Here is a 23,576-nt window from a genome sequence, read left to right on the forward strand (position 1 = left end):
GATTCTGTTTGCCACGGAAAGATCCGGAGTCACAGAGGATACAGGGACCGAGGAAAGATCCAGAGTCATGGAGGATGCAGGGACCGCGGAAAGATCCAGAGTCACAGAGGATGCAGGGACTGCCTATTGTGGAAGCCCACCCTTCTTCAGCCCGCCATGTTACCAGTACAGGAAGCCATGAGCAAGCAACACGACCTGCTAACCGAGGGAGTGATCTCACAGCTTACTGGTCCTCATTGAGAGGTCAGAGTCAAAGGTTACAGAAGTAGTAACTGGTCCCATTTTCCTGTCAAGAAAGACCCTTCTACCTCCTCACCTCTCCCTTTCCCAAGGAAAGAGTCACTCAACTGCCAGGAAACCAGTAGAAGGAAATGAAGTTCTCCTAAGACCACTAATAATGGTTGTTTTCATGGGAGCTGCTCTTGCAAATAGCTGCTATAAAACTTAGGTATAATTCTTCACACTCAGATATTCCTCCTTAGAGAAATAACTTGATTTTTTTGCAATCTATATATGATTTAAAGGACCCTTACTTAGTCCAGGCCCTCATCTTCCCAGTCCACCACAACTCTGCTGATTCCCAGAATACCCTCTGGTAATCAAGTAGACACACAAATATGAGCACACAAATCTGCTGTACTATTAATAACATAAAATAGCCCATCAGAAGTTAACAAATGTGACTTTATCAACAGAGCAATTTAAATTCTTCTGAGCTTTTAATTGCCTCCATAATTTCCCCAGAATTCTCAAAGCTCTCTGGTGGGTGGGTGGGGGGCGGCTTGGCAGCAGAACAGGAAAAGAATCACAGTCAGACCCTGTAAGCAGCTCTTTAATAACCAGGGAGTTACCAGAGCATTTGCTCATTTCTCAGCTCCCAGCCCACAGCAGGTGCTTCTGTAGCCAAGAACCTACCCCAAACAAATTGTTTCTCGGGACCCATCGCGGTCAGAGTCCACCTATTTCTCCCGAGGCTGGAGCTGTGATTCCTTTCTTTGAACATCAGATGTGGATGCTGTCTTTTCAGAAAAAGCGTGTGAATTTATTTTAGGAGAGCAGATTCCAAGGTTGCTGAGTTCTGGGGCTCTGGAGCAGAGATGAGAGCAGTTTAGAGGAAACATTGTTTCCTACACGATCATAGCGGTTACAGAAAGAGCTTTGAATTCCTCCCACTGTCTTTTTTTCCCTTTCTGAGGTAGGGCTTCACTATGTAGCCCTGGCTAGCCTGGACCTTGCTATGTAGACCAGGCTAGCCTGGACCTTAATATGTAGACCAAGCTAGCCTGGAACTTGCAGCAAGCTTCCTGCCTTTGCCTCCCAGGTGCTGGGATTACAGGTGTGCCTCATGATCATGCCTGGCCGCATTGCCTTGTCATTAAGTGCCATCAACAGAAAAATATTGGTTAATGTCTCTGGTGTGTTTTTCCAGGTCTAGATTATCACCAGGAATGATAATACCTGTCTCACGGGATATAGCCAAGTCAAATAACACATGAAGTATCTAGCCATATCCAGTTAGCTTTTGGTGTGTGCCTTCTGGACTAGCTGCAATTTGCTTCTTCTGCTTTGTTATTTCTTGGAAAGTCATAATCTTCCTCTTCTCACTCTTTAATGGCATCAAAACTGAATTGATCTCAAGATTGAGAACTCTGTTATCTCGTGTTTTTATCATGCTTCTTCCTCACCCTACATTTGTGTAGCTTTTGGGAGATCCAAACAGCTGATGATCCACTTAGTGTTACCCATTTGATTGTTCATTCAGATAATTGCCTAGCAAAGCTTTTCTTTCTTTCTCTCTCTCTTTAAATGCTTTACTTAATTTTACCTTTCTTGTGCATTGTTGTTGTGTCTGTGTGAAGGTGTCAGATCCCCTAGAACTGGAATCACAGACAATTGTGAGCTGCCATGTGGGTGCTGGGAATTGAACCTGGGTCCTCTGGAAGAACATCCAGTGCTCTTAGCTACTGAGCCATCTCTCTAGCCCCTTCTTGCTTGCTTGCTTGCTTTCTCTCTCTTGTCTCTCTCTCTTCTCTGTCTCTTCTTCCCTCCCTCCCTCTTTCCCTCCCTCCCTCTTTCCCTCCCTCCTTCCCTCCCTCCCTCCTTCTTTCTTTCCTTCCCTCTCTTCCTCCTTGTACTTCACTTATCTTCACTGTCTACATCCAATTTCCTCTCCCTCTTAAGATGAAAAAGTATCAAGGTGTACCGGGAGACCTGAGTCCCAGCTTGGATGGTTTCTCCTCTCTGCTCTAGCTGGGATGTGTTGAGGGTAATGAAAAGCAGGCCTTCTCCACTGAGGCCATTGCTCCTCATGCTGGCAGCCACCCTCGAGCCTCTGAGCAGTTGGAATGTATCGAGAAACCGCAGAGCCCAGAGAGCGCATTCTACAGGGCAGTTCCACACAGGGGGAATCTATTTACACCACGAAGCTGTAGTTTACATGTGTGTGAGTAATTATTTATCTGCACACTCTCATACTTCACCTAATATGTAATACACATGCCCTGTCAAGAGGGTTTAACTAAGTACTACTATGTTTAGATTGCCCTGCACATCCATCCGCTAACTTGATATAAGGAAAAAGAGATACTATGGGAAATTTGATGTCAAAACCACCTTGTTAAGAGTGTTTTTCTTAGTCCAGTGTGATGTTTAGAACTGTAAACCATACAGGTCTGATCCCTAAACACTGTTTCTTTCACATTTTCCTGACTAAACGTTTTCTTCATTCCTTTGCCATACAGTCAGTACTGTGACAGAGCATCATGTGTGCTCTGTATCTGTGGGACTGGGCCTGTAGAGAGCTGTACACAGGATAATGCTTACAGAGGAACAGACAACTGCAGCACACATCAGATCTTCTGCAGTAGCATTAAATTATGTAGACTAGTGTGCTAGGAATTGAAAGTGAGGAAGAACGGCTCTTAGTTAAGTAAGAGTAGTTAAGTAGGGCACTATCGAGGAGCCTTTCTTTTTTACGTTTTTCTCCTTTTTTATTAAGAGATTTTTCTACTCATTTTACCACAATGAGTGCCAACCACAAATTCCCCCTTCCTCCCTCCTCCCACCTCCTAACCCTCACCCCCAACCCACCCCTCATTCCCACCTCCACCAAGGCAAGGTTCCCCATGGGAATCAGCGAGCCTGGTACATTCAGCTGAGGCAGGTTTTCACTATTCTGGTGGGGGCTGCACCTTATTTTGCTCCTTAGAGTTATCTCTGGCTATGTTCTGGATATTTCCTCTTAATCTTTGGGTTTAGGCACTTTTGATATACTCTGAATAGGATTGCTTTTTAAAAATATATTTCAACGATTTGGTGTTTAGTGCTTCTTAACCTTGTAGTTTGACGCCTTGCTTTAGTTTTTCATGTATTTACTTTGTGTGTATGTGTGTGCCTGCTCACACAGGCACGAGTTCCACTATGCACGTGCAGAGGTCCAAAGACAACTAGAGGGAGTAATTCTCTCCCTTCACAGTGTGAGTTCCTGGACTGAGCTCGGGTTGTCAGGCCTGGCAGCAAGAGACTTTGCTCCCGAAGTCCTCTTGTTGGCACAGCTTGATTGTTTAGTATCAGTGAATCTTCAGATAGGAGCTATTCGGATTTACTTCCTTTTCTCTCTATCCTGCTTCTTCTGGGATTCGAATTACCCAAATGTTAGAACTCTTCATGATGTCCTCTGTCTCTCACGTATTTTTCTACATTTTCCTTAATTTTGTCTTTTAGGTTCTATTTTGCATAGTTTATTTTCTAGTTCATTAATTCTTTTCTCATTTGTATCTAAATGCTATTAAGCCCACCTCCCAAGCTTAGTTTTGTTGTTAAGTTCTTTAGTTCAATCATTTCCACTTAAGCTGGTGCCTCATGTTTGTAATTCTACCATTCAGGAATCTGAGGCAGGAGGATAGTGATTTCAAAGCCAGCATTGGGGGTTGTATTTTTACCAGCACTCTATATGTTGCCATATGGCTTTACCTGTATGCCATTACATGCTGCTTCCTGGATGGCAGGCTGGCATCTCCTGCTCAGCCTTCCTCTTCCCCAAATTATCCTTGTCTCTTATCCCGCCTATACTTTCTGCCTGGCTACTGGCCAATCAGTGTTTTATTTATCAACCAATCAGAGCAATACATATTCACAGCATACAGAACATTCCACAGCAAATGCTTATAAAGGAAGACATTCAATGGAGTGGCTTACAGTTTCAGAGTTTAGTCTATTATCGTCATGGTGGGACATGGTGGTGTCAAGCAGACATGGTGCTGGAGAAGGAGCTGAGAGTTAATACATCTTGATCTGCAGGCAACAGGAAGTGGTCTGAGATATGAGTGTTGTTTGAACATATACAAGACTTTAAAAACCTGTTTCCACAGGGATACACTTCTTCCAAAGCCATACCTACTCCAACAAAGCCACATCTCCAAATAGTACCATTCCCTATGCACTTATGGGGGCCAATTATGTTCAAATTACCACAAAGTGTTACTCTTATATACATAAAATGTTTGGAATTTGATGGCTGGCTAATGCCTTTCCTGGTAAAATCTTTTTTCTCACAAGCTTCATGTGATTCCTAGGAAAATTTTGAGAATTGCCAACAAAGATGAAACACTCTTAAGTATCAGAAGTTTTCAGGAAATAGCATCTAGTCAGTTTCCCTGGATGGGATTCTACCAGCTTAATGGCTGCTAGAGTACTGGTAAAAATACAACCCCCAATGCTTCATAATATAATATTGAGATATTTGCAACAAAGAAAAAGTGAACATAATGAAACGGATTCTTGAGTGGTAGCAGAAGTGAAGTTGAAGCTTATTTTAGAAATTTGAATCATTTATTAGCTACAGTTTTCCCCAAAATTACTATTTCTGTAAGTCTCTCAAATATTTCATTGCATTTTTCTTATGAATCTGAGAACTGTACCAGATGGTAAGAATTGCAGAGAAGAGGTCAGTGGCAGATAGAAAGATAGATGAAGGGAAGACAGGAATGTGAGTCTTTAGACCAGAAGAGGGGCATTTAGAAATGGGGATTTTGGGGGTTGGGGATTTAGCTCAGTGGTAGAGCGCTTGCCTAGCAAAAGGCCCTGGTTTCGATCTTCAGCTCCAAAAAAAAAAAAAAAAAAGGAAGAAGTGGGGATTTCAGGCCGAAGGGATAAGATAAACAGCCCATGATAGACACTACCTTGACCCTAACAGGCGCAATTCAGCTACTAAAGTGGCATCCCTCTCAATCTACATCTGCTTCTCTCCCATTTTCTTGTTTTATCCTCCAGATGGCCACTAGCAATTTGGGGCTTATGTTCTGAGAATAGGATGATAATGGAAAAATAGACTCTTCCCAGTTCGAACAACTCGGCCTGGGATTGACACTTATTGGGCTGTTTTGTGTCACATACACAAAGTCCAACCAGTTAGTGACCAGGAGAAAGGACTCCACTGCTGATCAGACTGGCCTGGCCCTTATACCCACCTTTGATCATTTTATAATCAGTATTTGAATACCTAAATTCTGCCTGCTTGAAGCCAAACTACTTAAGCGTGGGTTTTTGTTGTTACTACTTTGGTGTTTTTTATTTGTTTGTCTGTTTCCATTTTTTGAAACAGGATCGAATGTAACTCAGCTTGGCCTTAAACTTACTACATGTTTAAGACAGCCTAGACTACTGATTCTCCTGCCCACCTCCCAGCTGCTGAGATCCTAGGATTGTGCCAACACACTTGACTTTAAATATGTGCATGTGCGTGTGTATGTACTCATACAACAGACACAATTTTTTTTAACATGCTAGACAGATGTTCTACCACCAAGCTATATCCTTAGTCTTTCCCTTTTTTTTTTTTTTTTTAAATTGGAAATCTTTTGTAGTTATCCTCTCCCAGTATCATATGTGTTAGATATGATGGCCAGCAACTTCTCTCTTTTATTTTGCCATTACTCACAATGGAATGATGATATGAACTATAATGAAGAACTAAACCAAGAAAGTATGACAAAGGAACTTCATCTAAACCAGGACTTTATTTTTTATTAGTTTTTTAAAGTAGATATACAAAATAACAGCTTTCTTTATGGTATTTTCATAGCCTATTGTCTTATGCTCATATTGCTCCCTTTCCTTCTCCCAAAGCCTTTTCTTTTTAATTTCATGTCACACACACACACACACACACACACACACACACACACACACGCACACACACACATCTAGGCTCCCCATATGAAAGAGAACACATGATATTTGCCTTTTCCTCCTATTTTCCCCTCTTCCCATCCTCCCTCTGCCACATCCCTTCACATCCTTCCTCTCCCAACACAGTTCTGGGCTTGATGTTCCTGATAAGATCACTGAGTTGGGGTTCATGCAGAATGCAGTCAGATTGAGAGATGGAGTTATACTTTGCTTGGGGGAGCAGTGGAAATCGTGGTCAGAGGGCAGCTGTAGCAGATTGTATTTTACAGATACAGCGGCCAGCCAGTGTTCTAGGCCGCTTTCCCTTTCTGTATACTGAAGCTACTATACTCCAGTACAAAGGATGCTTCACTCCTGTTCTTCTGGGTCTAGGACGGCCCAGATCCTTGCCGGGTGGTGGTGGCGCACGCCTTTAATCCCAGCACTTGGAGGCAGAGCAAGTATATCTCTGGAGTTCAAGGCTAGCCTGGTCTACAGAGTGAGATCCAGGACAGGCACCAAAACTACACAGAGAAACCCTGTCCTGAAAAAAAACAAAAAAACCAAACAAACAAAAAAAGAAGTCCAGCTCCTCTCTTTGAAGGACAAAACCTTTATTTGCTAAAGATAAGCTTTGTATTCTCTTGGACATTCGATCACCAAGCACTGGAGATCCTGCATTTGTCTTTAGTTATAATCCCATCAGCTAACCCATTAATTCCATGGATGGGAACTGGAAGACCATCTATTTGGCATGTGACAAAACATAATGGAGGAAAGAAAAAAATATCCCTCTGATATTTTCATGGAGGAATTTGAGGATTCAGGCTTTAGTTATAAATAACCAGATTAATGTGTTTAATTGCCTTCAATCACTCTTAATCATTTCTTATTTTGTATCATGCTTACAGGATTTTAGAGATAGCTAAAACAGTGTTTGGGAAATTCTGATGTGTATTAAAGATCCTTCAAAAGCTTCACTCACTAATGGGATGAGTATTTGGGGCAATAGACAGGCAAACATGGGCTAGCTAACAGAGTATGGCATTCTGTGTCCTGTGGTTACCGCTCTCTTAGGAGGGATGTGATTTACAGGCAACTCTGTGGGGTGTGCTATCTTTGTTTTGCAGGCTTTCTATGAAAAGTGTCATCCAAGAAACAGCAAGCGCCAGTAGGTGGTAATGCACTATGGTGCCACATTAGGTTAGCCAGGTTAAGGGCTGCTCTTGGGAGGCCGCATCATTTCTGCTAAGAGATTACTGCTTTGTTGGTGGGGTTTTTTGTTGTTGACCAATTAGAGAAACTAACTGCTATATTGATTCTGGCCAGTTCTTGTCATCATTGGCCCTAAAGGCTCTTGTGGACCAAGAGCACCTGGCTGTTCTGAAAGCCTCCATCCTCAGTGATGGATGGATGCTCATCTCATCCAAAGAACTCTTCTGGGTTCTTTCTTTCTTTGTTCTTTGCTTTGTTTCTTTCTTTTTCTGAAGCACCTTCAAGCATTTCTGCACGGCTGCCCACCCTCTTCTGTTTTACCTCCTCCTGTTTACTGAATCCTGGATTTCCCAGTTCTCAACTGTAAGAAGGAGCTTTATTTCAGAGTAGAAAGGGGCCCCCATATGTGGCCTATTATATCCATATCAACTTGCTTACCCTTTTCAAACAGCTATTGTCTTTTAATAGGGTCCTGCCTGGCAGGGGGAGTCCTTAATTCCTGCCATATAAGAATGGACAGCTTGAGTTACAGCGAGCTGCAGTTTGGTACTCTGATCAAAAGGCCTCTGTTGTTTTTAGAGGTTTTTTCCCCTCTCTCTCTTTCTTTTTCTATATCCTGGACTAATAATTCAGCACAGCAAGGTCATTACAGGCTTTGAATTGAGAGCTGAGTGTTAAATTACTGACCTAGAATAAAAGAGATCTGGGGGGCTCTCAGGAAAGATAAAGGGATCCCGGCTAGAAAACTTGCAAGCCCAGCAACCTCACTTCTTAACAATATTATTTTTTTTAATCCTCTCTGTCTCCACAAGTCTTTTCTGGGATGAGAAAAGCTCTCCTGCCAGAGAAACTAGGTTAGGAACTCAGTGACATCTTCTAAGCTTCATGAGCTGCGTAGGTGAAGGCAGCACACAGGTGCCTCTGTCCTTTCTGGTCACCCCATCAGTCAGTCAGTCCTTTATCCTGCCTCGTCCTCTCTGCTTCCTCTGGTCTTGCTGCCCCATCAGAATCCTGATGACTGGGGAAATGAGAACTAAACAGTAGGAGGAGTTATTTGGCTTCTGGTTCTAGAGCAGAGGTTCTCAACCTTCCTAAAGCTGCGACCCTTCAACACAGTTCCTCCTATTGTGGTGACCCCAACCATAACATTATTTTCATTGCTACTTCATAACTGGAATTCTGCTACTGTTATGAATTGTAATGTAAATATCTGTGTTTTCCAATGGTCTTAGGCAACCCCTGTGAAAAGGTTATTTGACCCTAAAAGGGGTCACGACCCAAGGTTGAGAACCACTGTTCTAGAGGCTGGTAAGTCAAGGATTTAGGGCCGTACACACTGGGGGCGTTTTGCTGCATCGTAACAAAGGAGACTCCACACTGCTGAGAACTTGAGAGTGTGAGACTAGCCGAGAGGAAAAGCTGAATTTGCTCTCTTTTCACTGACTCACCCACTTCGTGACAATGCTTGAATCTATCATGAGAGCAGAGCCTCATGACCTAATTAACCCTCGACTGTCCACCTCTTTCTGGTGTGGTATGATAACTAAATGTCAATGTAACTGTTGGGGTGCATCCAAACTCCCTTAGCCAACAAGTTAGCTTTTGTTAAAACGTTTACACCATTCCAGATAAACAATGGTATATCTTGAAGAGATTTGAAATATATGAAAAATGTACTATTTAGCCCCCCAAATATTTACGTTTTTATTACATTTATTTATTTGAATGAGGGCATATACGTGTGGAAGTCAGAAGACAACTTGCAGGGGTCAGTTCTCTCTCCAGTGTGGATCTTGGGAATCAAACTCAGTCATCAGGCTTGGTGACAAGCAAGTCCCTTTACTTACAGAGCTGTCTCAACAGCCCTCCCCCACATGAAATATTTTAAGAATATTTTACCATCTCATTACAAGCTACTTCAAAAGCAAGGTGTTACAGATCATAGCTGTAATGTCTGCATATAGAAGGCAGAGGCAGGAGAATTACTGTGATTTGAAGGCCAGCCTGGGGAACACCATAGGACCCTGTCTCAAAAATAAAAATACATTTCATATTTTATGATTAATACTTATATTACTTTGTAAATGACAGTTCCTCCACACTTTTTAATGTAATTTTGTATTGATTCTTTGGGAATTTCATATCATGCACCCCAATCCCACTCATTTCCCAGTCCCTCCATATCTGTCCTTCACCCTTGTAACCTCCCCCACAAAAGAAAATAAAAACAAAAATGAAAATGAAAAAACAAAAAACCAACCTGCTGACCACTGTGGACACCGACCCGCTCCTCTGTGGAGCACAGCTTCTCTCATACCAAGCACAACTGCCATGTCTCCAGCTCCACCATACTTGTACCACAACGCTCCTCCATCTTGCCCACCTCTCCATCACATATTTGATCGTCCTGGTTTGGAAGTTTTGGTGTGTCACCTAGTATACCCTTTTGCCCAAACAACTTTATTTGCAAATGTTCATTGCAATGATTGGTCTGCTACATCATCAGTAGTGGACACTCAGTAGACTCCTCTCGGAGAGCCTGCTCCATCATCAGTAGTGGACACTCAGTAGACTCCTCTCGGAGAGCCTGCTCCATCATCAGTAGTGGACACTCAGTAGACTCCTCTCGGATAGCCTGCTCCATCATCAGTAGTGGACACTCAGTAGACTCTTCTTGGAGAGCCTGTGGCTATGGTTCTACAGCCCTTTCCCCCACTCCAGCAGTTCATAGATGGGGTAAATATTGGGGCCCTGGATGGTAGCTGAGTTGGTCAGCCCAGGCCTCTGAAGGTGCCCCCCCCCCATGAGGGGCAGGGCCACCTATCTCACTCTCCAACTCTCCCAAGGCTGATGAAGGGTGGGGCCAGCTCATCAGCCCTGGGTCATCAACATGGCTTCAGGCAGCAGCCCAAACCAGGGACATCCACATGGCCTTTGGTGGTAACATGGGCCTTGGACATCAACACAGACACCAGCTTCGATAGGACCATGGACCCAGGCATGGCCCTAGCAGGAGCACTGGCCCAGATGTCACCATGGTCTCAGGTGTCAGCACAGGCCACTTAGATCAGTATGGCCCCTGGTGGTAGCATGGACCTCAGGCATCAACATGGCTTCAGGGGGTATCCACATATCCATAGCTTCATGGATATCCACACAGCCTTTGATGATAACACGGGCCACAGGCATCACCACAGATGCTGGCTGCAGTAGGACCTCAGACCAAGACATGGCCCGCAGTGGCAGCCCAGGCCCAGGCATTACTGTGGACTCACACACTGGCCTGTTCCTCACCACCATCACATCTCCAGTCCCACCTCTCTCCACAGCCCAGGGACTGCTCTCTCTCCTTCTCTCCTACTTGTCCACCATGTCTTTTTTCTGTCTTTCCCATCTCTCCATCACATATTTGTTCATTGTAGTGGCCTCCACTGTCTGGAGCCTCGGGGCGCGACCCAGGTGGGTGCTTATATGTTCAGATGGCAGTTCTTCCATACTCCAGAAAAGAAAAAACACCCATTGTGATGAGTTGGACATCTCCATCTTATTCTATACTGGGTCTTCTGAAGAAAGGTACTTCCATTTCTTCATACCTTGCCCAAACTATTATCCCATGTATCCATTCTTATAGTTATCTCTAAAGCCAGATAACATGCAAATCCCCTAGAACACACTCCTTTTCTAAGACTAATATTTTTAGAAAAGTTAAACTTTCATAGATTTGATGCATAGCAAACTAATAATATGCAATTTTACTAATTAAAAAATAATGGAGCCCAGCATGGAGAAGAGGAAGTAGGCACAAGGTTTTACCCATAACCAAGAACCAGTTGATTCCTGCTGGGAGAGGGCACATCAGTTTTCTACAGTGGAGTGACGCTGGGGTATCAGTGACATTCCGGCAGGCCCATGCTCAGAAGGCCTTGGCCAGCACCAGATAGACTCCATGTTTTTGGTGTGTGGGGGTGTTCATGTGTTTGTTTTCAATTTGTTTGTTTGTTTGTTTTGTTTTGAGATAAGGTTTCTCTGTGTAGTTTTGCTGCCTGTCCTGGATCTCGCTCTGTAGACCAGGCTGGCCTCGAACTCACAGAGATCCACCTGCCTCTGCTTCCCTAATGCTGGGAATAAAGGTGTGCACCACCACCGCCTGGCCTAGCTGTTTGCTTTTTAAAAAGAGAAAGAGTGAAGTTGGCTGGGTGAGGGGAGGTGAGGAGGGCACAGAAGTATGATCAAATATACTTTATGAAAAAGGTTTGTTAAAACAATGATAAAAAAGTAATTAAGACACAAAACCATAAATCTGGCCTGAAGTCATACAGACTAGGAAGTGGTAAGATTTGACGCAGGCTCTTGCTCTCCGACATGTGAATGTGAGCATCTGACCCTCCACCTCCACCTCATGAATTCAGAGTGCTGAGTTAGAGCTGAGAACCACCATTCTCTATTTATGTGGTGCTGGAGATTTTTGCATGCTAAGCAAGCACTCTACCAACTGAGCCACATCTGCAGCCCGACAGAGTCGTCTTATTCCAGATCTACTCTAGAATAGACTTTGGTTGGTGCTAAGGAGATGACTCAGCCAGTAAAGTGCTTGCTGTGTGAGTAGGGGGACCTGCACCTATGGTGTTTGTTTGTTTGTTTGTTTGTTTGTTTTTTCCGGAGCTGAGGACTGAACCCAGGGCCTTGCGCTTGCTAGGCAAGCGCTCTACCACTGAGCTAAATCCCCAACCCCATCTATGTTTTAAAATGAAAGAAGAAATGAGGTCATCATGGTGCACACATGATTCCTAGCTCTGGGAAGGCAGGACCCAGGAAGCTTGTGTGGCTTTTCGGCCAGCCAGTCTAGCCGAATCATGGAGCTACAGGTTCAGTCAGAGACCCTGTCTCAAAAAATAAAGGTGGAGAATGATAAAGCAAGACACCCCACATCAAACTTTGACCTTTACGAGCACACATGTGCACATGTACCTGAGCATACAGGAACATGCATACACTAAGTATACACATACAAAGATGTTTTGGTTATAACTTCCATATCTCATTTTATCAAGCAATTCTACAACTATGCATACTAGGTATTTGACATCAATATCTCACCCTTCTTTTTCATTGTGGTAAAAATACATGAGCTAGTCAGGCAGTGGTGGTGCACGCCTGTAATCCCAGCACTCAGGAGGCAGAGGCAGGCGGATCTCTGAGTTTGAGACTAGCCTGGTCTACAGAGTGAGTTCTAGGACAGCCAGGGCCACACAGAAAAACCCTGCCTCATAAGACAAAAATTTTTTTAATGGCCAAAAATGTACCACTTTTAAGTGTACAGTTCTGTGGCATCATATGCATTCAGAGTGTCCTGTATCATCACTAGAACTTTTTCATCTTCTGGAGAGAAACCCAGCACCCATTAAGCACTAACTCCTTAGTCCTGCTGTCCTTTAACTCTGGGCAAGTGTCATGCTACTCATGTGTCTACAGCTTGGCTATTCTACGAACCTCATGAATATTTATCTCTTTGTGACCAGCTTATTTCATTTAGAACAATGTCTTCAGGTTGTCCATATTGTAAATATTTAATTTTCTGTTGCTGTAAAATACATAGAGTGAAGGACTCTTGAGGGATCAGTGTCTGGAAGTTTCAGTCCGTGTTTCAGTCGCCCCTTTGGGTGGTGGCCAGGCAGCACAGGGTAGCAGGAGCAGTGGAAGGAGGTGCTAACCTGTGGCCTGGATACAGCAAGAACAGGAATGAAGAGACCGGCCGGGTCTCTATCTCCTGCTTAAGGATGTTTCACATTTTGCTTTTCCATTTCCCATCAGGGAATTCTAGGGTTGCATGTGCTTTTGGACTGTTGTGTATTATACTGCTCTGAGCATGGGTGTACAAATATGGCCTGTGTCTCTAACTTCATTTCTTTTGACTGTGTACTCACAAGTGGGACTGCTAACATACACAATAATTCTATAATATTTTGCTTTCTAAGACATGTTTATATTTATTATTATTTGCATGTTTTTCTTGCCACTTACCTTTTAATTCTTTTTTTTTTTTTAAGATTTACTTATTTATTATGTATACAGTGTTCTACCTGTATGTGTCCCTGCAGGCCAGAAGAGGGCACCAGATCTCGTTACAGGTGGTTGTGAGCCACTATGAGGTCACTGGGAATTGAACCTGGGTCCTCTGGAAGAGCAGTCAATGCTCTTAACCATTGAGCCATCTCTCCAGCCCATCTTTTAATTCTTTACTTAAGTAAATTTTTTTAATGAAAGGTTGGCAGGAAAATGGTTTTCTTTTGCTTTTCTGTGCTGTGTACTAAACTCTGGCCATTATATATGCTAGGTAAGTGCTCTACCACTGAGCTGCTATTCATTCCCAGTGCTGAAAAGTAGCTGTAAGTATGGCTTTTCCCGAGGTTTATTGTCCAGATGTGCGTTGGTGTTGCTGTTGTTACTGAGACAGGGTCTCAAGCCCAGGCTGGTCTTGAGCTTCTTAAATAGCTGAGAATGACTTCATGCCTCATCCTTCTTCCACATGCACTCCCTGAACACTGCATGGTTTTTAGTCACAGCAGAGGACTGAGAAATGTCTAGGCTGGCAATATGGCTCAGTGGATAAAGGCATCTGCCTCCAAGCATGATAGTCTGAGTTCAAGCCTGAGAACCCGAGTGGTGGGAGAGAGAATAGACTTGCACACACATGCACGGGCACCCACACCTGTATACTCACAGAGACAATCACAAATAAATAAATAAATGTTAGAAAGAAGAGAGAACGCACAAGCAAATGAGATTGAAATGGGGGCATGTGCCTTTAATTCTAACACTTGGGAGACAGAAGCAGACAGATCTCTGAATTGGAGGTAAGCCTGGTCTACATGAGTTCCAGAGCTACATAGTGAGACCCTGTCTTTAAGAAAAGAAAAAGAGGGACTGGAGAGATGGCTTAGCAGTTAAGAGCACTGACTGCTCTTCCAGAGGACCTGAGTTCAATTCCCAGCACTCACATGGCAGCTCACAACTGTCTGTAACTCCAGTGCCGGGGCATCTGACACCTTCACACCAATGCACATAAAATAAATTTAAATAAATTATAAAAAAAGAAAGAAAAGAAATTAAAATTTAGTAAGAAAAATAGTTGAAGTTTTTTTTTAAAAGGTATTCAAAAGAAACTGATTTTTTTCATAGTACAACACTGAATCATTGAGATAAACTACTTAATCGTGGGCCTATGCCACTCTTATTGTATTAGGATAAGAATTTGTACTGTATCAAGCTGATGAAAGAAAATGCTGGCTGTACTTTCAGGAGGGGAGGCTAAAATCTTTTTAGATTATGGATTAGCGTATGGAAAAATGTCTGCCGTAAATCAAAACAGTGAAGGGGAAGATGAATAGGAATCTTACTTATACAACTTAAGTAAAACATAGATAGCTCTCTGAACAGATGAGGATAGGTTTCTTCTATATCCCAGAATCTAATCAATATTTATATGTATAATTCAGCTATCATTTGGCTTAAAAGGGCTTATTGGGAAATGTTATCATTTATACTATTTTCTACAGAGAAAATATATGACTGTTTAAAATAACCCTGGAGTTTTTAATTATAACCTGTTTTTTTGTTCAAGCTATCTGAGTATTATTTCTCCTGCAGTTGTACATAAAATGTTTTTACATTCAAAAAGAAAGGACAAACACTATAAAATTGTATTATTGCACTCTTAATGAATGCAGTGGACTTGATCTCGGAAAGGTAAAACAACATGCACAAAGAAGCTTTCACCAAAATGGGTGCTTGCAAGCTACACGTGGCCCCAAAAGAACCTGTGGGACACCAACTCTGGAGTCAGTAAGCATCAAATACCAGGAAGAAGGTGACTCTAGCAGTGGCAGCAGCAAGGTCAGTCACACAGGTCCAGATGATCCCCGGGAAGAAGAGAAGGGAATCAGCAGCAGCCCACTCTTCCGGTTTTCACCATTGTGAATGATGAATCACATCTAACAAGATTTAGTCAATTACCAGTACACTCGCTTGAGGATTTATTTCCACACAAAGTCACGTAATCTTGAGTAAGGACAAAAGATGATGGTTTAGAATGAGCAGACTTTGAACCAAGAGAACTGACAATTGAATACTTCTAGTTTTTAAGCAGGGTGTTGCTGAGGAAGAGCCTCAGATAAATGGTATTGGAGGCCCGTGAGATGGCTCAGTGGGTAAAGGTGCCTGCTGCCAAGCCTGATGAGCCGAGCCCTGGAGCCAATATGGTAGATAGAGAGAACTGACTCGAACAAATTGTCCTCTGACTTTCACAAGGGTACTGAGCCATGAGCATACACACACACACACACACACACACACACACACACACACACACACAAATCAATATAGTATTGGATCTTCAGTGAAATTTTTAGATGATGGTAATAGAAATAATGAGAACCTTTTGGGGAATTCTAGTAAGAACAAAAAAATAATCTAAAAGAACTAAAAGTTATAGCTACAGACACAAAAGAAATAGGATGAAATTTACCTTAAAATACTTAGGAAGTGTGGTGGTGCACTGTAATAAACCCAGCTCTCAGGAAACTGAAGCAATAGAATCTCAGGTTTCGGGTCCGCCTGGGTTGTTGTAGCAAGATCCTGTCTGAGAACAATTGTTTTGGGGCACACATGCAGCTCAGTGGTAGAGTGCCTCTCTGGCATGTGCATAGCTCTGCTTAAGCTCTAGCACATCCAAGAGAAGAAAGGGTTTTAGTGCAAGACAGAGGCCAAATAGCCAAACATGCAGTTTAGTGCAAGACAGAGACCAAATAGCCAAACATGCAGTTTGCAGGCAAAACCAAGAAATGATGTTAGTCCTGATTTGAAAAAGCTTAACAAAGAAGAGAGGGAGGGAGGGAGGGAGGGAGGGAGGGAGGAAGGAAGGAAGAGAGGAGAAAAAAGAAATCAGATGCATGTGAAGTAGGTAATCTGGTAGGAAAATAGAGAAAAGCTGTCATGAGGTCTGGCTGAGAATCCCATCAGAGGGGAAGGATTTGTAGGTGTCTGAGGAGGATCTTCTCACCTGCAGCACTACACATGCATGGTCAAGGGGAGCTGGGTGACAAAGGAGGGTGTGTGTGAAGACAGTGAAGAGAAGAGATGGCAGGGCTGGAAAGGTGTGAAGGACAGACGCAAGACCCGCATGATGCAGCAGCAGGGTCCTGGAGAACGTGCCAAGGAGAAACAGCCTTTGTCCGGGGCCTTCTGCACAGCTAGGGGGTGTTTCCCCAGGGAAAGTACCAAACATAATGACTTTGGATTTCAAGTGAAATTAGGCAAAGTCTTGGAAACACTGTTACCAAGAGCTCTTTCAGAGGCCTTGGGTAAAAGGATCAAAGACCTTGTAAGAAGACAGAGGACATTTATGGCAACCTGATTGTAAAATATAGTTTTTAAAAAGCATTTTTATCGGGGTTGGGGATTTAGCTCAGTGGTAGAGCGCTTATTGCCCTGAGTTCGGTTCTGGCAAAAAAAAAAAAAAAAAAAAAGCATTTTTATGTTTGCTTGTTTTTGTTTTTTGTTTTTTGAGACAGGGTTTACCCTGGCTCTTCTGGGACTTGCTCTATTAGACCAGGCTGGCCTTGAACTCAGAAATCCACCTGCCTCTGCCTCCCAAGTGCAGTCATCTTGCTTCTCTGCTAATGCTCAGCGGGAAAGGAGCTGAATCAGTAGTTCAGCAGTGAATCATAGAAGCTTTAAGAAATGTGTTTGGAAGCCTGAAGACTTCAAAAGAGAGTTTGAAACTCTGCAGGTGGGTGTGTGGTACACACTTGTAATCTCAGCACTTAGAAGGTTGAGGCAGGAGCATTGTGAATTCAAGAACATATGGGGCCAGACGGTTCAGTGGGTTAAAGAGTGTGTACAATCCTTATGACCTGAGTTCAGCCTCAGAGCCAACATTGAGACAGGATAATTGCCCCGAGGCTTGTGGGCCAGCCAGCCTGGAATATTCAGTGTAACAAAAGAGACCCTGCTTTAGCAAGGTGGAAGGAGAGAACCCAACTCCTGAAAATTGCCTTCTGATCTCCAAATGTGTCCCATGGTACTCATTGCTCACACTCAAGCACACATCATACACACATGTCCCCACACACATAATAAATAAAAATGAAGAGAGAGAGAGAGAGAACGAACATTCTGGCCTATGTAGTGAGGCTCTATCTTTAAAAGGAAAGGGGAGGCTGAGAGATGGCTGAACACTTAAGAGCACATACTGCTCTTGCAAAGGATCCGGGTTTGGCTCCCAGCACCCACATTGAGCAGTTCACAACTACCTATAACTCTAACTCCACTGCATCCAAGGCCTGCCCTCCTGCCTAAGGTGCCTGCGCTCATGTTCACCCCCCCCACACACACACACATAATGGAAAAGAAAAGGGAAAAGAGGAAAGAAATTAGGCTCTGGCAGGAATTTGACTATTATAAACAAAGATCCTGGACAGGTGAGCTAGCCCAGTGGACACAGGTGTCTGCTGCCATGCCTGATAGTCTGTGTCCTATTCCTTAGACCCACATGGTAGGAGAGAATCCACTCTCACAGGTTGTTCTCATGGGACACAATGGCATGCACGCACCCACACACATACAAAATAATCAACATAAAAATACGTGTAAACCAAGGTCCTGCAGGGAGAGCTTACTGTCAGAGAAGCAGCATGTGAGAACTAAGCCCCTTGGCTTAGCCTTTTTGGGGAGTTGACCTGTATGGAAACAGGCTCCTCCAGCCTTAGCAACAGGCCTATTCGGGACAAGTGCTCTAGTCCACTGGTATTTTAGGGAGATCTTTTTGGGATCTGGTGGCTGCACTTGAAGTGACCAAGGAAAGAAACTAGCACTTCATCTTTCCCCTGCAGAAACTTTTCATAGCTCTTAAGGCCTGTGGGATAAGATCTTCTCTTCCTAATGCAGGAAAATACATCACTAATACTGCAGCCTGAAAATGAACTCTGCTAAGGTAGTTCTTCGGCAGAAGACAGATCTCAGTTTGAAATGCCAGTGCTTTAAGCTAGGGCTAGAGTGACCTGATAGGCTCGCCTGGATCTGTCACTGTTTCTGAAGCTATCAGTCACATCTGCCACAGTGACAGCTCTGTTTCCCAGGTTGGTCTACCTACATAGTGACTGAGGATTGATTGGTCCCTATTGAATTCTTCTGAAGTTTGGGACTAATTTTTTTTATTTTACATTATGTATTACTTATTTGTGTATGACAATACATGGGGATCAGAAAGACCACTTTCCTACCCTTTTTCCATTTTTGTTTTTGAGATAAGATCTATGTATCCCTGACTAGCTTTGACTTCACTATATAGACCAGGCTGGCCTCAAACTCACAAAGATCCGCCTGCCTGTGCCTCCCAAGTACTGAGATTAAAGATGCATACTACTGTGGTGGTGGCACACACCTGTAATCCCAGCACTTGGGAGCAGAGGCAGGTGGATCTCTTTGAGTTCAAGGCCAGCCTGGTCTACAAAGTGAGTTCCAGGACATCCAGGGATACACAGAGAAGCCCTGTCTTGAAAGAAAGATGGTGGGGATGCACACTACCATACCTGGCCTGGAGGACAACTTCAGGTCATCTGGCAAATTCCCTTACCTGCTGACCTGTCTCTCTAGCCCAGTTTGGGGTTATTTTAGAATTCAAAGGTCTTGGATATTCTGCTTGTAACTAAGCCATTGTTGGCAATAAGAAGACAAAGGTTCTCAGTAGTCACCTGCAGTGTGGCAGGCTCTGTGTTGTCAACGATAGTCTTGATGGCAGATGCCATTACCTACTGAACCATCCAGCTGGCCTGGTCTCTGTGTTTTATTCCAGTTGAACTCACTTCTTTATTGCTTCAGAGAATGTACAGTCAATAAACCCAACAGTTTTCCTGATTCCTATCTGCGTACCGAAGTTCCTTCCACATGCACTCAATCTGAAAACCACCCTTGACAAAATCCTCTTGCACACAGGATCATCACTCGCCTTCCCCCCAAGTGGGCACACTGCACAGTAGACTAACAGAACGGCAGTGCAGTAGAGGGTGTTAGCAACACTGGCGGAATTCATGTCTAGAAAGGTCTTTGTAGCTCTGTAGAAGAAGCAGTGGGCACAAGGCAGCCTCTGCTCAAGTGTGCTGTAAACTACTTCAGAGTTCTACAACCCAGGCTGAGCAGTCATGCTCCACTGATTTCTCTCACCAAGTTACCATTGCCAGACTCTGGAGCAGATAGGCAACGCAAAGAAAACATTTAAGAGCTTTAGGCCTTATCTCAGCTTTACAAGGAAGGAGAAACAAATCCAGGGATTGTTACATCAGGGACCAATTTATACAGAGGAACATATCTTTGGAGTGTGCCAACTTTTTGAAGAACAAAACTCCAGTCTTTCAGAAAAACTCCAACAATTGAAAGGATGAAAGAATTTTCATAGTGAAATTTGAATACTCAGAGGTTTATGCTACACAGGAATTCAGTGACAATGTCTGTGACATCATCATGATGTCAAGATAGAGTGTAAAGTCATCCAGTATTTGACCTGGTCTAGGCTAGAGTTTGTTCCTTGGTGAGAGGGAAAAATCTCCCATTCAAGATATGCCTGTTTGGGGTTGGGGATTTAGCTCAGTGGTAGAGCACTTGCCTAACAAGCGCAAGGCCCTGGGTTCGATCCTCAGCTCCACATTTAAAAAAAAAAAAGATATGCCTGTGCACTGAAATTCCCGTCTACACGAGGAAAACTGATGTATGCAAGATAGTAAACATGGCCAGGGTCCTCCGTGAGACAAAGAAAGCAATAGTAATGATCTGAAGACAACACACATTGGGAAGTAAAACCACAAAACTAAATAAAAGCAAGTGGGTTTTTTGTTGTTTTGTTTTGTTTTTGTTTTTCGAGACAGGGTTTCTCTGTGTAGCTTTGCGCCTTTCCTGGAACTCGATTTGGAGACCAGCAGAGATCCACCTGCTTCTGCCTCCCAAGTGCTGGGATTAAAGGCGTGTGCCACCACCGCCCGGCCTGCGAGTGTGTTTTTAAAGTGGGGACTCTTAAGCTGTTTCTAGGCACAGCCTCATTTTACCTGAGAATTTTCTTCTCCTGTGTTTGTGTGTATGCATTTGTGTGTGTGTGAATGTGGGCACATGTGTGCAACAGAGTGCATGTGGAAGTCAGAAGGTGGCCTTGGGTGTTGGTCCTCACCTCCCACCTTATTTGTGCAGAGTCTCTTGTTTGGTTGTCTACTGCACAGTTGGGCTGTGTAGCCAACAATATGTTGGCCATTCTCCTGTCTCCGCACCTCCCATCCTCCGCACCTCCCCCACCCCCTAGGAGCACTGGGATGGCAGAGGCGTGGCTACAACTCTAGTGTACAAATGAGAGTAGAGTTTCTCTACTCTCGTTGGAGATATGTAAGCAGTACTGAAATTACTGAGAAACCATAACATTGTTTTACAGAAAAGCTACCATGTATTTTCTCAACAATGTATGAGGGCCCTAGCCCAGTTTCTTCAAATCTTCACCAACATCTATCCATCTCTCCCTCTCCCTCTTTCTCTCTCTCCCTCTCTCTCTCCCCCTCTCCCTCTCTCTCTCTCTCTCCCTCCTCTCCTCTCTCTCTCCCTCCCTTCTCTCTCTCCCCCTTCTTCTCTCCCTCCCTCCCTCCCTCTCTCTCTTTCCTCTCTCCCCCCTTCTCTCTCTACTCTCTCTCTCTGTCTCCCCTGCCTCCTTCCTTCCTCATAGACAATGTAATCGATATGAAGTGGTGCTCCATTTTAATTTGAATTTCCTCAAAGATTAGTGATGTATTTTTATTTTTTGTTTTTTGAGGCAGGGTTTTTCTGTGTACAGAGTGTGTCCTGGAACTCACTCTGTAGACCAGGCTAGCCTCAAACTCACAGAATTCACCTGTCTCTGCCTCCCAAGTGCTAGGATTAAAGGTGTGTGCCGCCGCCACCGCCACCACTACCTAGCTGATTAGTGATATTTTTAATGTTGATTTGTCCATTTTATTTTATTAAAATTGTGTTGTGCCTGGCTGTGCTGGTGTACACCTTTAATCCCTGCACTTGGGAGGCAGAGGCAGACAGATTTCTGTGAGTTTGAGGCCAGCCTGGTCTACAGAGCGAATTCTAGGACAGCCAGAGCCACACAGAGAAACTCTGTCTCAAAAAACAAAAAACAAAAACAAAAACAAACAAACAAACGAAAAAACAGGGCTGGAGAGATGGCTCAGTGGGTAAGAGCATGTACTTGCAGAGGGCCCAAGTTTAATCCCCAGCATTTACATTAGGTGACTCACACCTGTCTGTAATAGCAGCTCCAAAAGGATTGGAAACCTTTGGCCTTTGTGGGCACCTGCATTCTTATGTATGTGTATGTGTATACACACACACACACACACACACACACACACACACAAACTTAAAATTGAAAAAAAAAAACAAACCTGTACTAAGGATATGATTTCATCATCCTTAGTTCCTTTGCAGTTTAGACCATGACCTAGACACCAACTTTCTGCCATGAGTATAAAACATGTTTTGAGACTTTGGGAAGCTATTCTTTGCCCAATAGCTTCATAAATTTAGGATACAACATTATCATTTTAGACTCCATTTTCTGGCAATGCAGTCTGCCCCGTCTCTCTCTCTCCTGGCTCATTTGCTGTATTTCTCATTTTCCTTAGGTAAGAAGACAATGGCATTACCATAAACTTCAGGGTAGATTAACCCTTTCATAACTTTAAAGGCCTCTCTTCTGCACCATGCTTTGCTGGATGCTCTCAGCTGACTTGTAGTGTGTTAAAAGTTGATTTCTGTAGTAGTTTTCCATGAGGAGAGTATTTAATCTGGTTTTTCATCACAGCACTGTTAATATTAGAAAGGCTGATTTTTATCCTAAATGATAACATAGTCTGTTAAAGACGGTAGACAGTCTCCCCTGAGGGAGCTCGTCTGTGAGAAGGGAAATGGACTAGATGGCTCTTGAAATGTTTTTGTGTTCAGTTCAGTGATCCATAGCCTTCTTTGAGATGGCCATCAGATGAAAACTGGAATTTGGAATTACTAATGTCCCCTTAGTGCTTGCCACCTTTGGGTCAGGGTCTGTGGCCACAAAAGTGAACATGTTTGACACTCATCATTTTCCTGTTAGGGAATTTAGGAGTTCCTAGAGTCTGCAGGCTGCCCTTGCTGGTGATGATTACTGGATAATTGCCTATTCTCCTATGCAATTTCCATTTTTAGATTACACTGGGCTCTACAGCCGCTCTTTCTTTGGCAGGAAAACCCAAAAGCAACAGAGTACATTTCCCCTCCCTTCCCTGGCCCAGTTTAAACAATGACTCACATGGGCCCTGGGGCTTTGCTTCACATTCTCATTGAGGGGCCACTTCTTCCTTGTTCTGATTTGTCTCTAGTGTTCCTCTGGAACCTTTCTCTCCTTTGTCACATGGGATGTGTCTGTGGTTCTTGTTGCGGTGGACACAGTACAGTACTACCCCTTCAGCCATGTCCTCCTTGTAGCAGCCAGGACAGGTTGGGCTCGTAAAGGAAGCAGGGCCTGCTCAAGGCCTTTCAATGCCAGGTGGAGTGGAGAAGTATTCCTCCAGAAGAAACAAGTAGCAGTTTCCTCCTGGTAAAGACAAGGATGCTCTAGTAACCTTAAAACTTCCTGGGAGGCACACGGAAGAGGTGGATGTGACCTTCCAGAGGGGCATAGTTGTATGAGGTTTCTTTAGAGAAGGACTCGATCAGTACTTGAGCATTGTGCTAGTGGAAAACACAGATCCCCTTCCCCTGTTCATCAGAGGTTCTACCTGGTGTTAACTTTTCATTCCGATTCCAGCTTTCTGAAGTTCATCTAATGATGGATTCTTCATTTGTCTCTTTCCAGTTTTAACAGTGTTTGCCAAGGAACTCACATTCTCTTTCGGGAATTCAGCTTTATCCAAGCCACACCTCACAATAGAGCATCATTTCTACGGGCCTTCTGGAGATGCTTCCGAACTGTAGGCAAAAACGGTGGTAAGTCTTCTTAACTCTATCTCCCCCATTTCCACCCTCCCCTTTTCTACCATTTCCAAACATTTTCCTTTTTAAAAATAACATTTATGTATTGGCTATGTGTTTATGTGTGTATGCAGGTTGCAAAAGTGACCTATTTAATGTCCTTGGAATGC

General features: G+C 43.6%; 1 protein-coding gene across 3 annotated transcripts in view; it reads left to right on the forward strand.

Moving 5' to 3' along the window:
- Positions 1 to 23,576, forward strand: part of C4H11orf49 (chromosome 4 C11orf49 homolog) — a 163,529-nt gene that overhangs the window by 40,168 nt on the left and 99,785 nt on the right. For all 3 annotated transcript variants that reach the window (XM_036185254.1, XM_036185255.1, XM_036185253.1), the window contains exon 3: positions 23,291 to 23,421. In XM_036185254.1, the coding sequence (XP_036041147.1) occupies positions 23,291 to 23,421 (131 nt within the window). The remainder of the gene's footprint in view (positions 1 to 23,290; positions 23,422 to 23,576) is intronic.

The sequence above is a fragment of the Onychomys torridus genome, chromosome 4 (genome assembly GCF_903995425.1).
Source record: "Onychomys torridus chromosome 4, mOncTor1.1, whole genome shotgun sequence".
Lineage (NCBI taxonomy): Eukaryota > Metazoa > Chordata > Mammalia > Rodentia > Cricetidae > Onychomys > Onychomys torridus.